The following is a 13086-nucleotide window of genomic DNA, read 5'->3' as shown; positions in this document are numbered from 1 at the left end:
CCTCAGCTCTTTATCTGAAGGCTAGAGTTCTACCACTTGAGCTCCAATGCCACTTGCAGCTTTTTCTGCTTATGTGATGCTGAGCAATCGAACCCAAGGCTTCATACATGCAAGGCAAGCGCTCTACCACTGAGCCACCTTCCCAGCCCCAAAGACATGGTTATATGACACAAAATAAGGCTACAATGGGAAGAAGTGGAACCAAAATAATAAAGGAGCTTATGTAAGCTATTTGGATTTGTCTTGAATACATTTGGGAAGCATTTTCTTATTTTAAGCAGAGGAATGATGTGATCTACTGTGTATTTGACAGCGGCATAAAGGGGAGGGTGGGAATAGAGAAAGCACTCTCTAGAAATAAGAGAGTTGACACTCTGACCAAAAAGACAAATGGCAATTAAAAATAACCCCAATTTCTGACTTGGGCAATTTTGTAGATGGTAGTATCAGTCATTAAAATAGAGAAGACAGAAGGAAAAGCAAATTTGGAGTAAAAGTGTGATCTTGGATTTAATTTAAAAAAAAGATGTAGTAGGCATTGGAAATACATATCTATAATTTTGCAGTAGGAATCACAGTCTTGATATCAACTGTGTGGATTTTAGATGATTGATATGCTTGAGACTATTAAGAACAGTTTTTCCTTAAATCTTTGTAGGAACAAATTTCCTTAAATAGTAAAAATATTAATATGATGAAAGTCAAAAGAAACCAACTTTACACCAACTTGAAATTGCTTGTATATAAAGTAGGATTAAATGAGTTTATATGCGTAAAATACTTAATATATGTCATGCTAAGCATGAAGTAAATGGTGGTTATTATAAAGATCTTTTGTTATTTACAACCAGAATTGTTTTTCAAGACTAAATATTTTCTGTTCTTTTTAAAGTTCAATTTACTTTTACTCAACTATGTTAGAATTTGATACTCCTTTGAAGATAAGGGAAAAATACATATACAGAAGAATGAGGAATTTGCTTTTATGTACTGAGTAATTTGTATATATTAACATGTGCTAAAGTATGATGTCATTTATTAGAGATAGAGTGGAGAGTGCATCCAGTTTTCCTTCTTCATTGTCTTTTCTTTGGTCAGTTGGTGCAAAATACAAATGAAAATCATGCAGTGCTAACACTTACTTTTCCTTTTAAAAATCTATTTTTAGGTACATTCTAGTTACCACAAATGAAAGAAACCATGTTTCTTTAGGTTTGGCTTACTTTGCTTAATATAATTTTTCCAGGTCTTTCCATTTCCTTATGAATGTGCAATATCATTCTTTCTTTTGAAATCTACAAGTAAACACACTGGATGGTAAAAGACAAAAAATAAAAAATACACTGGACATAATAAATAATACAGGTCTCTAGACATTCACACTGTGAGACCAAAGGAAGATATTCTTAGGAGAGTATCAAAAAGGCCCAATAGCTATGTGCATATGGTCATATAAAATAATATTTATTTAAATAACTCCAAGAAATGGAATCAAGAGGTGTTGGGGTTTTTTTTCTATGTTGCTGTTTTTGTTTTCTGTACCTTTTGTCATATTTGTAAATTTATCTTTTGGAATGGGTAAGGGAGAGCACAGGGTGGGACAAAGAGTGAACAAATGAAGCATTGAGACTCACTTCTCACTAGACACTATGTTGAAAATGAACTCTGTAACTTGTGTGTGGGGACAGAAGGGAAAAACTGGAGAAGAGCAAGGGAAGGGGTGACACTGTTCAAAAAGAAATGCACTCATTACCTTACATGTAACTGTAACTCCTCTCTCATCACCTTTACAATAACAATAAAAAAATTTTAAATAGAAAATATAATGTTATATTGAATAAGAAAAAAATCTGTTTTTATTTCTTATTATTTTTGTTTGTTTGAATAGCATCTTTTTTACATTTAAATGATTGTTGAAGTATTAATAGTAGCTGTATTGGGAAGACTGTCCTTGTTAGAATTCTAAAATAAAACTTTGTTCAGTTTAAATTATTTTAAGTTATATATTTTTATGCTTTTTGTTTAAATGTTTCAGTGTGCATTTCTGTTATTTTTTCAGGGAATCTTTGATTCGAACTGCATTTCAGTGTCTTCAGTTGGTTGTAACAGATTTTCTGCCAACAATGCCTTGCACTTGCCTGCAGATAGTTGTAGATGTTGCAGGTAGCTTTGGACTTCATAATCAAGAACTGAATATTAGTTTAACTTCAATAGGTTTATTGGTAAGTATCATTGCTCTTCTTATGAAATTATATTTTAGAAATTACTAATTTAGTGAACTTATAAAGAAATTATTAGTTGACATTAGTGTGAAGATTAACTGGTTTTAAATATTATTTTAATAACATTTTCACAGATTACTTTTTTAGCAGTAAAGCTTGATAAGAGGTATTAAAAGATAGCATATTGTAGTGGAAGAACCTAGACTCGGAAAACAAGTTTTTTTGTTTTGTTTTGTTTTGTTTTTTGTCTTTTTTGGTTCTGGGGATCATACCCATTATGTTGCACTTGCTAGGCAAGGACTATGCCACATAGCTACATCCCATCCCAAAACTTAGGAGCTTGAATTCAGGGCCTAGATGCTGTCCCTGAGTTCTTTCACCAAGGCTAGTGCTTTATCACTTTGAGCCCATAGCGCCACTATGGATATGTTTTGATAATGCTAACTCTAGTTGTTTAATTATTGAACTCTCTTGTGTCTTAGTTTGCATATGTTGAATATAGAGATAACAAAATCTTAGGGTATTGTTAAGAGTATATGAAATAAACATAGAAATATCTATAATGAGTTATATGTATATACATTAAAAGAAAGTTGTTTAGTGCTGGGCACTGGTGGCTCACGCCTGTAATAGTAGCTACTCAGGAGGCTGAGGTCTGAGGATCACGGTTCAAAGCCAGCCCTGGTAGGAAAGTCTGTGAGACGCTTATCTCCAATAAACAACCAGAAAACCAGAAGTGGTGCTGCTCAGGTGGTAGAACATACTTCTTGAGCTGAAGAGCTGAGAGACAGCGCCCAGGCCAGAGTTCAAGCCCCAGGACTGACCCCCCCCCCCCCCCAAAAAAAAAAAAAAAAAGTCGTTTAGAATCTTTTACTCTATGCTCTAACTCAGAAATTTTACAATTTAATTTAATTATTCTCAGAAGCTAGGTAAATTAATATTTTCCTATTAAAAATTAATCATGGTCCAGCTACCAGTGGCTCATGCCTGTAATCTTAGCTACTGAGGAGGCTGAGATCTGAGGATTGTGGGTTGAAGCCATCTCAGGTAGGAAAGTCAGTGAGATTGTTTCCTTCAGTTAACCAACCAAAAACTAGAAGTGGAACCATAGCCAAGTGATAGTGTTAATTTGAGCACAAGACCCAGAACTGGCACAAACAATTTTTTTTTTTTAATTAATCATGGGAGCTGGGAATGTGGCTTAGTGGTAGAGTGCTTGCCTCACATGCATGAAACCCTGGGTTCAATTCCTCAGTACCACATAAACAGAAAAAGCCAAAAGTGGCACTGTGACTTAAGTGGTAGAGTGCTAGCCCTGAGCAAAAGAAACTTAGGGACAGTGCCCAGGCCCCTAGTTCAAACCCTAGGACTGGCAAAAAAAAAATTAATCATGGGAAATGAAACATAAGTACATTCTGTAAAAAATTACCCTCTAAAAATGGTGGTTGGCTAGTTTAATTTTAATTAAATTACTGCTGGATATCAACTCTTTGGTCTTAAATTTATATTGAATCCTCTATATTTTATATTGGCATAATTGTCATTAATTCACACATCACTTAATTGGTTGAGAGTGGTCATAGGTGTATGGTTGAAGATTTTTTTTCTTTTTCTTTTTTTTTTTTGGGGTCCAGTCGTAGGGCCTGAACTCTGGGCCTGGGTGCTGTCCCTCAGCTCTTCAGCTCAAGGCTAGCACTCTACCACTTGAGCCACAGCACCATTTCCAGCTTTTTTCTTTTTGCTTATGTGGTGCTGAGGAATCGAATCCAGGGCCTCAGGCATGCAAGGCAAGCGTTCTACCACTGAGCCACCTTCCCAGCCCCATAAGTTTTTTATTATAAAAATTCTGTACAGAGGGGTTACAGTTACATGAGCAAGGTAATGAGTGCATTTCCTATCAAGCATTGTTGCCTCTTCCTTTGTTTTTCCCCTTCCATCCTTTCCCTCCCACCTCCACAACTACACTTCCTCCCCCCCGCCTAAATTGCAAAGTTCGTTTTCAACATAGTGTCTTGTACATTTCATTGTTACAATGGGTAAACCTGTATCCCTATTTAAACATCCCCTCCCCAAATTAGACCTACATCAAATACAGTGAAAACAGGGGTTATACCATGGGGGAAGAACATACAAAGCAACAACAAAAAAATCACATAGTACCTTATAAATATATTAGAAACAATAGCAAGAAAGAAAAAAAACACTTGTGTCCCTGTCTTGGGGTTCATTTCACTTAACATCATCTTATCTGGTCATATAAACATTATTATTTTTACATGAAATCATAATCTTTGTTAAATGATGTTAAAGAATTACTAATTTTGTTTTGGTGATAATGGTACTGTAGCTATGTGTTCTGTAGTTAACACTTATTGCATCCAGGTAATGTGCATTGAAGTTCATATACTATTCTCCATCTTCTGTGTATGCTTGAGATGTGTTTATATAAAAAATATAAAAGAGAATAAAAGCAGATGATCACAGTTGACTCAATCTGTAATCCTAGCTGCTTAGGAGTCTGAGATCTAAGGATTGTGATTCAAAGCCATCCCAGGCAGACAAAACCTTGAGACTCCTTATCTTGAGATGTGGCTCAAGTGTTAGAGCACCAGCCTTGAGCAAAAAAAGCTAAAGGATAGCTCCCAACCCCCGAATTTAAAGCCCCATTACTGCTACCAATAAAAACACAAGAGTGTTCCTCATATTCAGAGATAATTTCATTGAATCCATTCTAGTAGGAATGCAGTTTCTGTATTAATTTTTTAAAGTTTTACAATGAAAGAGCCATATGTTATTTATTATTATTTAAAACAAAATTTGTAAGATGAAGTGATATATTTCTATTTTTCTTTTAGTGGAATATTTCAGATTATTTTTTCCAAAGAGGGGAAACTATTGAAAAAGAGCTAAATAAAGAAGAAGCAGCACAGCAGAAACAGGCAGAAGAGAAAGGAATGGTTTTAAATCGGCCTTTCCACCCAGCACCACCATTTGATTGTTTGTGGTTATGTCTTTATGCAAAATTGGGTGAACTGTGCGTGGATCCCCGCCCTGCTGTCAGAAAGAGTGCAGGGCAAACTCTGTTTTCTACAATTGGTGCGCATGGAACCTTATTACAACATTCAACTTGGCACACTGTTATTTGGAAGGTATTGTAAAATTGCTTGGCTTTAAGTTGCTTTTATACTTCTAAAAAGAGTTGCCATTTATTTATTTGGGAAAACAAAAATGTTTACTTTATCATGTTTTGAATCATACCCAATTACAGGACTTTTGTGGGTTTTTTTGTCTATGTGGGCTTGAACTTAGGGCCTGGGCACTGTACCTTAGCTTTTTTGCTCCACTAGTGCTCTATCATTTTGAGACATAGTTCCACTTCCAGTTTTCTGGTGATTAATTGGAGATTAGAGTTTTACAGACTTTCCGGACCAGGCTGGCTTTGAATCTCATCCTCAGATTTCAGCCTCCTGAGTAGCTAAGATTACAGCCATGAACCACCAGAACCAGACTAAACAAATTAATTTTCAAGGCCTCATCTCTGTCTTCATCTCTTATTTCTGTCTCAATTTCTGCCAATCCCTCCCCCCATCCCCCAGGAGTTGCCAAACCACTGCTGATAATCAAATCCCTCACAAAAATGTGAAAAGTCTTCTTAATTTATTTTAAGATCTATTTATATATGGGGTATTATAAGCATGTAATTCAAATATAGTCCAATTTAGGATCTATGAAAGACTATGAACTACATTGAAATATCCAATTAGTAAATTAATATGTTCATTCATCAATATAGTCACTTTTTTCTGTTTTTTTCTACAATACTAGGATTTGAACTCATGTCCTCATATTTGCTAGGCAAGCATTCTACCACATAAGCCATAGCTCTAGTGATTCTCTTAAAAATGCTACTTAAAAATCAATAATTTGATGCTGCACTGGTGGCTCACGCTGTAATCCTAGCTACTCTGAAAGCTGAGATCTGAGGATAATGATTCAAAATCAGCCTGGGCTGAAGACTCTTATCTTCAGTAAACTAATCAGAAAAAGCTGGAGGTGGTGCTGTGGCTCAAGTGGTAGAGTTCTAGCCTTGAGCACAAAGAGGCTCTGGGACAGCATGCAGGCCCAGATTTTAAGACCCAAGACTGCCCCCCCCCCAAAAAAAAAAAAAAATCAACAGTTGAAAGAGATACTGTGGCTCATGCCTATAATCCTAGCTACTCAAGAGGTTGAGATTGGAATGATTACAGTTCAGCTAGCTTGGGCAAAAAGTTGGTGAGACCCTACTCCATCTAATGAACAAGCTGGGCACAGTGGTACACACTTGTCATCCCTGCTATTCAGGAGGTATAGTTGGAGAAGCATGGTTTGCAGGCCTGGGGAAAAACTCAGCCTATTACAAAAATAACTAAAGCCAAAATAGCCAGGAGCATGGCGTAAGTAGTAGGGAACCTTTTTAGTAAGCGGGAAGCCCTGAGTTCAAACTCCATTGGAAAAATCCCTATGAGACTCCTGTCTCCAATTAACTTCTCAAAAACCAGAACTGGAGCTGTGACTCAACATGATAGAGTGCTAGTCTTGAGCAAAAGAGCTCAGGGACAGCAGCCAGACCAACATTAAAAAAAAAGTATGGTTACCATTGGATGGGGTTGCGTGAGAGTAAATATATAACTTTTCCCTCTTTGCTTTTAAAAAAAAAAGGGAAAAGAAAAAAAGAAATTTTCTTTTTCTATCTGTTTCATCTTTATAAAATTCTACTTAAAATCCGTTCACTTGTTTTGTAAATATTGTTTAGATCAATAGATTTTCCTTTCAAGGCTGGTGCTTTTCCACCTGAGTCATACTTCCAGGCCAGGGTTCCCCTAAATTGAACAACTGGCAATATAATAAATCTTAACTGTATGTAACAATGAATGTTTCCAACTTAAATCCTAAAATGTTCCCTAATGAAAAATAAGTCCTGTTTCCTTCATTTTATTTTTTTATTTTAAGTAAAAATTAAATCTGTGCATATTTGTAAGTATATACATGTATGTCTACATGTGCTTTTTTTCCTTAATGGTAAAAACCATATTTCTTTTTGTCTTCTATTTTACCTCCCTCTCCTGGCTCCTCTTCAGATCGAAAACATGTTTGTCTCCCTTAGTTTTTTTTTTTTTTTTTTCTTTTTTTTGGGTCCGGTCGTGGGCCTTGAACTCTGGGCCTGGGCACTATCCCTCAGCTCTTCAGCTCAAGGCTAGTGCTCTACCGCTTGAGCCACAGCACCACTCCCGACTTTTTCCTTTTTGCTTATGTGGTGCTGAGGAATCGAACCCAGGGCCTCATGCATGCAAGGCAAGCACTCTACCACTGAGCCACCTTCCCAGCCCCTCCCTTAGTTTTTTTTTAAACTTAGTATTTCCTTTGATTTCCTGCTTCTTTTCAATAGCCTCACTTTCAGTATTCCTGTTGTCTAATTCTCAATGATTTTCTTTTTTGTTCCTCATCTCCCCCACATTTTCTTATCTTTGGAATTTGCAAGATTATTCTATTTCAGGGTCTCTTTTTTTTTGGGTCCAGACGTGGGCCCTGAACTCTGGGCTTGGGCGCAGTCCCTCAACTCTTCAGCTCAAGGCTAGCGCTCTACCACTTGAGCCACAGTGCCACCTCCGGCTTTTTTCTTTTTTGCTTATGTGGTACTGAGGAATCGAACCCAGAGCCTCATGCATGCAAAGCAAGCACTCTACCACTGAGCCACCTTCCCAGCCCCTTTAGAGTCTCTTAAACATCAGAGTGTAAAAGAATGACCTGAAGGACTTGTTAAGGCACAGATTACTGACCGACTACTGTCATTTCTACCTCTACCCACCCTGCTGTCCTGAATTTCTTCTGATTTAGAGTCTAAAATGGAGCTTGAGAATTTGCATTTCTGTCATGTTTCTGGGTGATACTGGTGCTGCTAATTCAGAGAACTCACTTTGAGAGCCACAGAGGGTATTCATAAGTTATAGGTGATCTCCTGATCACAAAATCTTTTAACCTCTGCCCAATTTCATCCTGCACAATTTTTGATAGCAATTTAGCACTGTTAATTCATTTGTCTTAGGAATTTCACTTTTCTTGGCTTTTGTTTCACCAGTATGTCTCTATTTCTCTATTTAGTTTTTTTCTTAGTTATTCCTGAAAGTGTAAACATTTCAATCAATTCTTGCTTGATTTTTTTGGTGGTAGTGGTGATGGTGGTGGTCGTGGGTCTTGAACTCTGGGCTTAGGGACAGTCCCTTCACTCTTCAGATCAAGGCTTGCACTCTACCACTTGAACCACAGCACCACTCACTTCTAGTTTTCTGATGGTTAATTGGAGATAAGAGTGTCATGAACTTTCCTGCCTGTGCCGGCTTTGAACTATGATCCTCAGATCTCGGCCTCCTGAATAGCTAGGATTACAAGTATAAGCCACCAGCGGCTGGCTTTGTTTTTTTTTTCCCAACTGAAAGTTCAATTGTAGCCTCAATTTCGATATTTACCATAATTATATTTTTTGCCTGGACCCTCCCTCTCCTTTGTTTTTGATGATCCATTAATGACTTAGTAAATATTAAATATGTTGTATCCGCTTTATTTACTTGCTCATATTCCCTGACCTAAAGGATAAGCTTAATAATATGTGGTTAGCCTGGCCAATGGTGCTTCATGCCTATAATCCTAGCTACTCAGGAGGATGAGATCTGAGGATTATAGTTCAAAGCTACCTCAGGCAGAAAAATCCCCATGAGACTCTTATCTCCATTTAACTTCTCAAAAACCAGAACTGGAGCTGTGGCTCAAAGTGGTAGAGTGCTTGCTTTGAGCTAAAGAGTTCAGGGATAGCACCCAGGACCTAAGCCCCACGATGACAGAATAAAAAGTATGGTTACCTTTGTTGGCCAAGTTTTTTATATATGTATATATGCACTTTTTTTTTTTTTTTTTTACCAGTCCTGGCGCTTGAACTCAAGGCCTGGGTATTGTCCTGAGCTTCTTTTGCTCAAGGCTAGTACTCTACTGCTTGAGCCACAGTGCCAATTCTGGCTTTTTCTGTATATGAGGTACTGAGTAGTCAAACTCAAGGTTTTATGCATGCTAGGCAAGCACTCTACCACTAAGCCACATTCCCAGCCTGTCAAGTATATATTTTTTCAAAACAACTTCTACTATTTTTTTCATAGCAACTTCTAGTTTGTTATGCTATTAAGCTATTTATCAATACTCTATATATATATGACAATTCTATAAATATTTAGGTACTCTTTCATTTACTGGATCGAGTTCGAGAGTCTTCTACCACTGCAGACAAAGAAAAGATTGAGTCTGGTGGTGGCAATATTCTCATTCATCATTCAAGGGATACAGCAGAGAAGCAATGGGCTGAGACGTGGGTATTAACATTGGCCGGAGTAGCAAGAATCTTCAACACTAGGAGATATTTACTGCAACCTTTAGGTAGGTGTGTATGTATATGCGTGTTTTCCTTTTTGGTTACAGAAACTATTTGTGTTAAAGGAAATTTAGAACATGCAGAAGATTCTTTTTACAATTCACACACAGTGCCACTACCCAAGAACATCAATCTTAACTTACAGACTTTGCATTTATGCATGATGTGTGCAAAAGTATACTAATTTCCATACATTTCACTGAGATAATATTTAATGTATTGTGAACTAGCCTTTAGAGGATACAGTGATGAGCAAAATTCACACTCTCCTTGCAGTGTCCTGACATGAGGGTTGAACTATAATTATATCAATAAATACAAAATTGCTATAATGCTTAATGCTATAGAGCAGTTGGCTCAACTTAAACTTAGAAACTAGAAGTTGTCATGAAAAACATATACTTGACAGACTTCAAGACTTAAGGTAGGTAGGTGCTCATCAAGTAAAGGTAAGATGAAGAGACACCCTTAAACACTGAGATAGAAGACAATGAGAGAATAAGGGTGAGGGACCAGCATGTTTGGAGATCTGGAATGAAGAGACCAGAGAGAAGATACATGCAACTGGGCAGAGGTTATGGTTTTCTCCAAAATTAGTAGAATGTGCCTTATTTTCATACCAGACCCACTTTCAGCATTAACCAAATGCTTTTGTAGTCATTTGGATTTAATCTCTTCTTTAAAAAGAAAAAAAATATCTGGTTATTTTAGCCTTTGGAAAAAGAAAAATCTTTAGATCACTTATTTTACATATCACATATTATACAACCTATTGGTATACTGCTTTAGAATGGCTGTTTTTAGTTATACTTAGGTTATTCTACTGCAAGTGCTGTTAAACTCACTGGGCCTTGAGTGCTATAGGGGGAAAATGTTTTCTCTCTTTTTCTTTTTTTGTTTGCCATTCCTAGGGCTTGAACTCAGGGCCTGGACTCTGTTCCTGAGTTTCTTTTGCTCAAGGCTAGCCCTTTACCACTTGAACCATAGTGCCACATCTGGCTTTTTCTGCGTAGTTTATTGGAGATAACAGTCTCATAGACTTTCCTGCTTGGGCTGGCTTTGAGCTGTGATCCTGAGATCTCACCCTTCTGAGTAATTCTAGCTGTGAGCTACTGGTGCAGAGCTAACAGTTTCTTCTTTTTTTAGTCTAATGGAAATTACACCAAGTCATAGATAGCTTCTTTGTAAGTATTTAGACTGTCAGAGGTGTTAGGCCAGAGACTGACCTGATGAGTAAAGGGAAGCAACTAAACATTCAGCCCATGCTCTGCCCATGGTTCGTTGAGATTCAGATTCACAGGAGAACAGGTACATTGTCCTTTTTTTTTTTTTTTCATTATTGAGATGAGGATCTCAAAAAATGTTTTTGCCCTGACTGGCCTTGCAACCACCATCCACCCAGTCTTAGCCTCCCACTGAGATGATAAGCATGTTCCACTGTATTCAGCTACTGGTTGAAGTAGAGTCCTTGTACCACAATCCTGCCAATTTCTCCCTACTTAGAAGTTAAGATTACAGGTGTGACTAGTTATTCTTTATGGTATATTTGGTCCCTGCTTACTCATTAACTGTTAGGACAAAAATGCTCAAGGAAATTCTGCAACTATTAAATTATTTTAGTAGGAAAAACAAAGTATAAAGTTAGAATTTTATGAAGTATAACATATAATTTCTTTGAAATATTTAGGCACAACTTAACTTTTCTAGTGAGTAGGAACAAGGACACCTAGGGCTGGAGATTGTAGCTCAGTGGTAGAGTACTTACCTAGCATTACCTATCTTTGAGTTCATTTCCCAGTACCACAAAAGGGAGGTTGGGAAGGGAGGGGCCAAGAGAGGTGGGAGGAAGGGAGAGAAAGAACATCTTAATCATTAATAAAGGTATGAATAGACAGAAGTTATTACTGAAAAGCTTTTATTTTGCTAATAGGATTTTTTTTGTTCTCCTTAGGCAGAAGTACTATGAAATAAAAGTATATATAATAAGACAAACATTTATAGAACTTTGTTTTCAGGACAATACATTTATGTATCCATTGTTCTCTTCTTATTGCACTTTCTTGTGACTAAAAATTAAAAAAAAATTATATCTGGCTTGTAATTATTATAGTTCACATTATTAGTACTTCAGTATCTGATAGTATTTTTTTTTTTTTTTGTCAGTTGTGGAGCTTGAATTCATGGCCTAGTTACTGTCCCTGAAACTTTGTGCTCAAGACTAGTGTGCTACCACTTTGAGCCATAGCACCACTTTCTTGTTTTTTTACTCATTTAAAAATCTATGACAATTTAAGTAGAAAATAAAGATTAGAGTTGGTTAAATATTAAGACAGAATTTGGCACTTTAATGCTAATTGATGTTTTTCCTTTTCTTCTTATAGGAGATTTTTCAAGAGCTTGGGATGTTCTTCTTGACCATATACAGTCAGCAGCACTCAGCAAAAACAATGAAGTTTCTCTGGCTGCTCTGAAAAGCTTCCAGGAAATCTTACAGATTGTGTCCCCCGTCAGAGACTCAGATAAGCCTGAGACACCACCTGTAGTTAATGTACCTGTACCTGTTCCTGTCCTTATAGGGTCCTTATCAGGACCTAGCTTGAACAGGCCATTTGTAAGAACAGATTCCATTGGAGAAAGACTTGGAAGATATAGTAGCTCTGAGCCACCTATAGTCACTGATGAGCTGGAAGACCTGAATCTCTGGTGGGCTGCATGGAATACCTGGTACAGAATTGGATCTGAAAGCACAAAGCCTCCTGTTACTTTTGATAAACTGACTTTTATTCCCAGCCAGCCTTTTCTTACAGCTTTAATTCAGATTTTTCCAGCTCTCTACCAGCACATAAAAACTGGCTTCAACATGGATGACTTGCAAAAGTTGGGAGTCATATTGCACAGTGCAGTTTCAGTCCCAATAAGTTCAGATGCTTCTCCTTTCATTCTTCCATCTTACACCGAAGCAGTTCTGACAAGTTTACAGGAAGCTGTGCTTACAGCTTTAGATGTTCTCCAAAAGGTAATGAAATTTTAGTGGCTTCTGAACAATAATGAATAATGTCTTCTGGGTTTTTGGTTTTGTTTTTGTTTTTACTTTGCTATATTTTGGGGGATAGATAAATACTGGATCATCAAGTTTGTTGCTTAGGTATATTTGGGGATCAATTCAGAATTGTGGAGATAGTTACCTTAAAAGCTTGTGATTTTGTAGTATTTCCAAAAAGATAATACAGGTTTATTTTGAGTTTAAGAAGGTGACTGAATCTTCTTATAGTTAACCAACATTTTTGTTTTGTCCACATAGCTATACACAAGAGAATATAATATTTATGATCATAACTTTAGCAAAGCCCTTTGTGACTAGAAAATAAATATTGTATTGTTTCAGTAGTTTTCATATATACTTAAATTTAG

General features: G+C 36.8%; 1 protein-coding gene across 2 annotated transcripts in view; it reads left to right on the top strand.

Annotated features, from left to right (window-relative positions):
* Mon2 (MON2 homolog, regulator of endosome-to-Golgi trafficking) overlaps positions 1-13086 on the top strand; it is a 92430-nt gene that overhangs the window by 56500 nt on the left and 22844 nt on the right. For both annotated transcript variants that reach the window (XM_042698664.1, XM_042698663.1), the window contains exons 23-26: positions 2060-2222; positions 5078-5371; positions 9482-9680; positions 12057-12691. In XM_042698664.1, coding sequence (XP_042554598.1) covers positions 2060-2222; positions 5078-5371; positions 9482-9680; positions 12057-12691 — 1291 coding nt within the window. The remainder of the gene's footprint in view (positions 1-2059; positions 2223-5077; positions 5372-9481; positions 9681-12056; positions 12692-13086) is intronic.

The sequence above is a fragment of the Dipodomys spectabilis genome, unplaced genomic scaffold (assembly GCF_019054845.1).
Source record: "Dipodomys spectabilis isolate Male_0828 unplaced genomic scaffold, ASM1905484v1 ptg000234l, whole genome shotgun sequence".
Classification (NCBI taxonomy): Eukaryota; Metazoa; Chordata; class Mammalia; order Rodentia; family Heteromyidae; genus Dipodomys; species Dipodomys spectabilis.
This window is presented reverse-complemented; position numbering and strand designations above follow the sequence as displayed.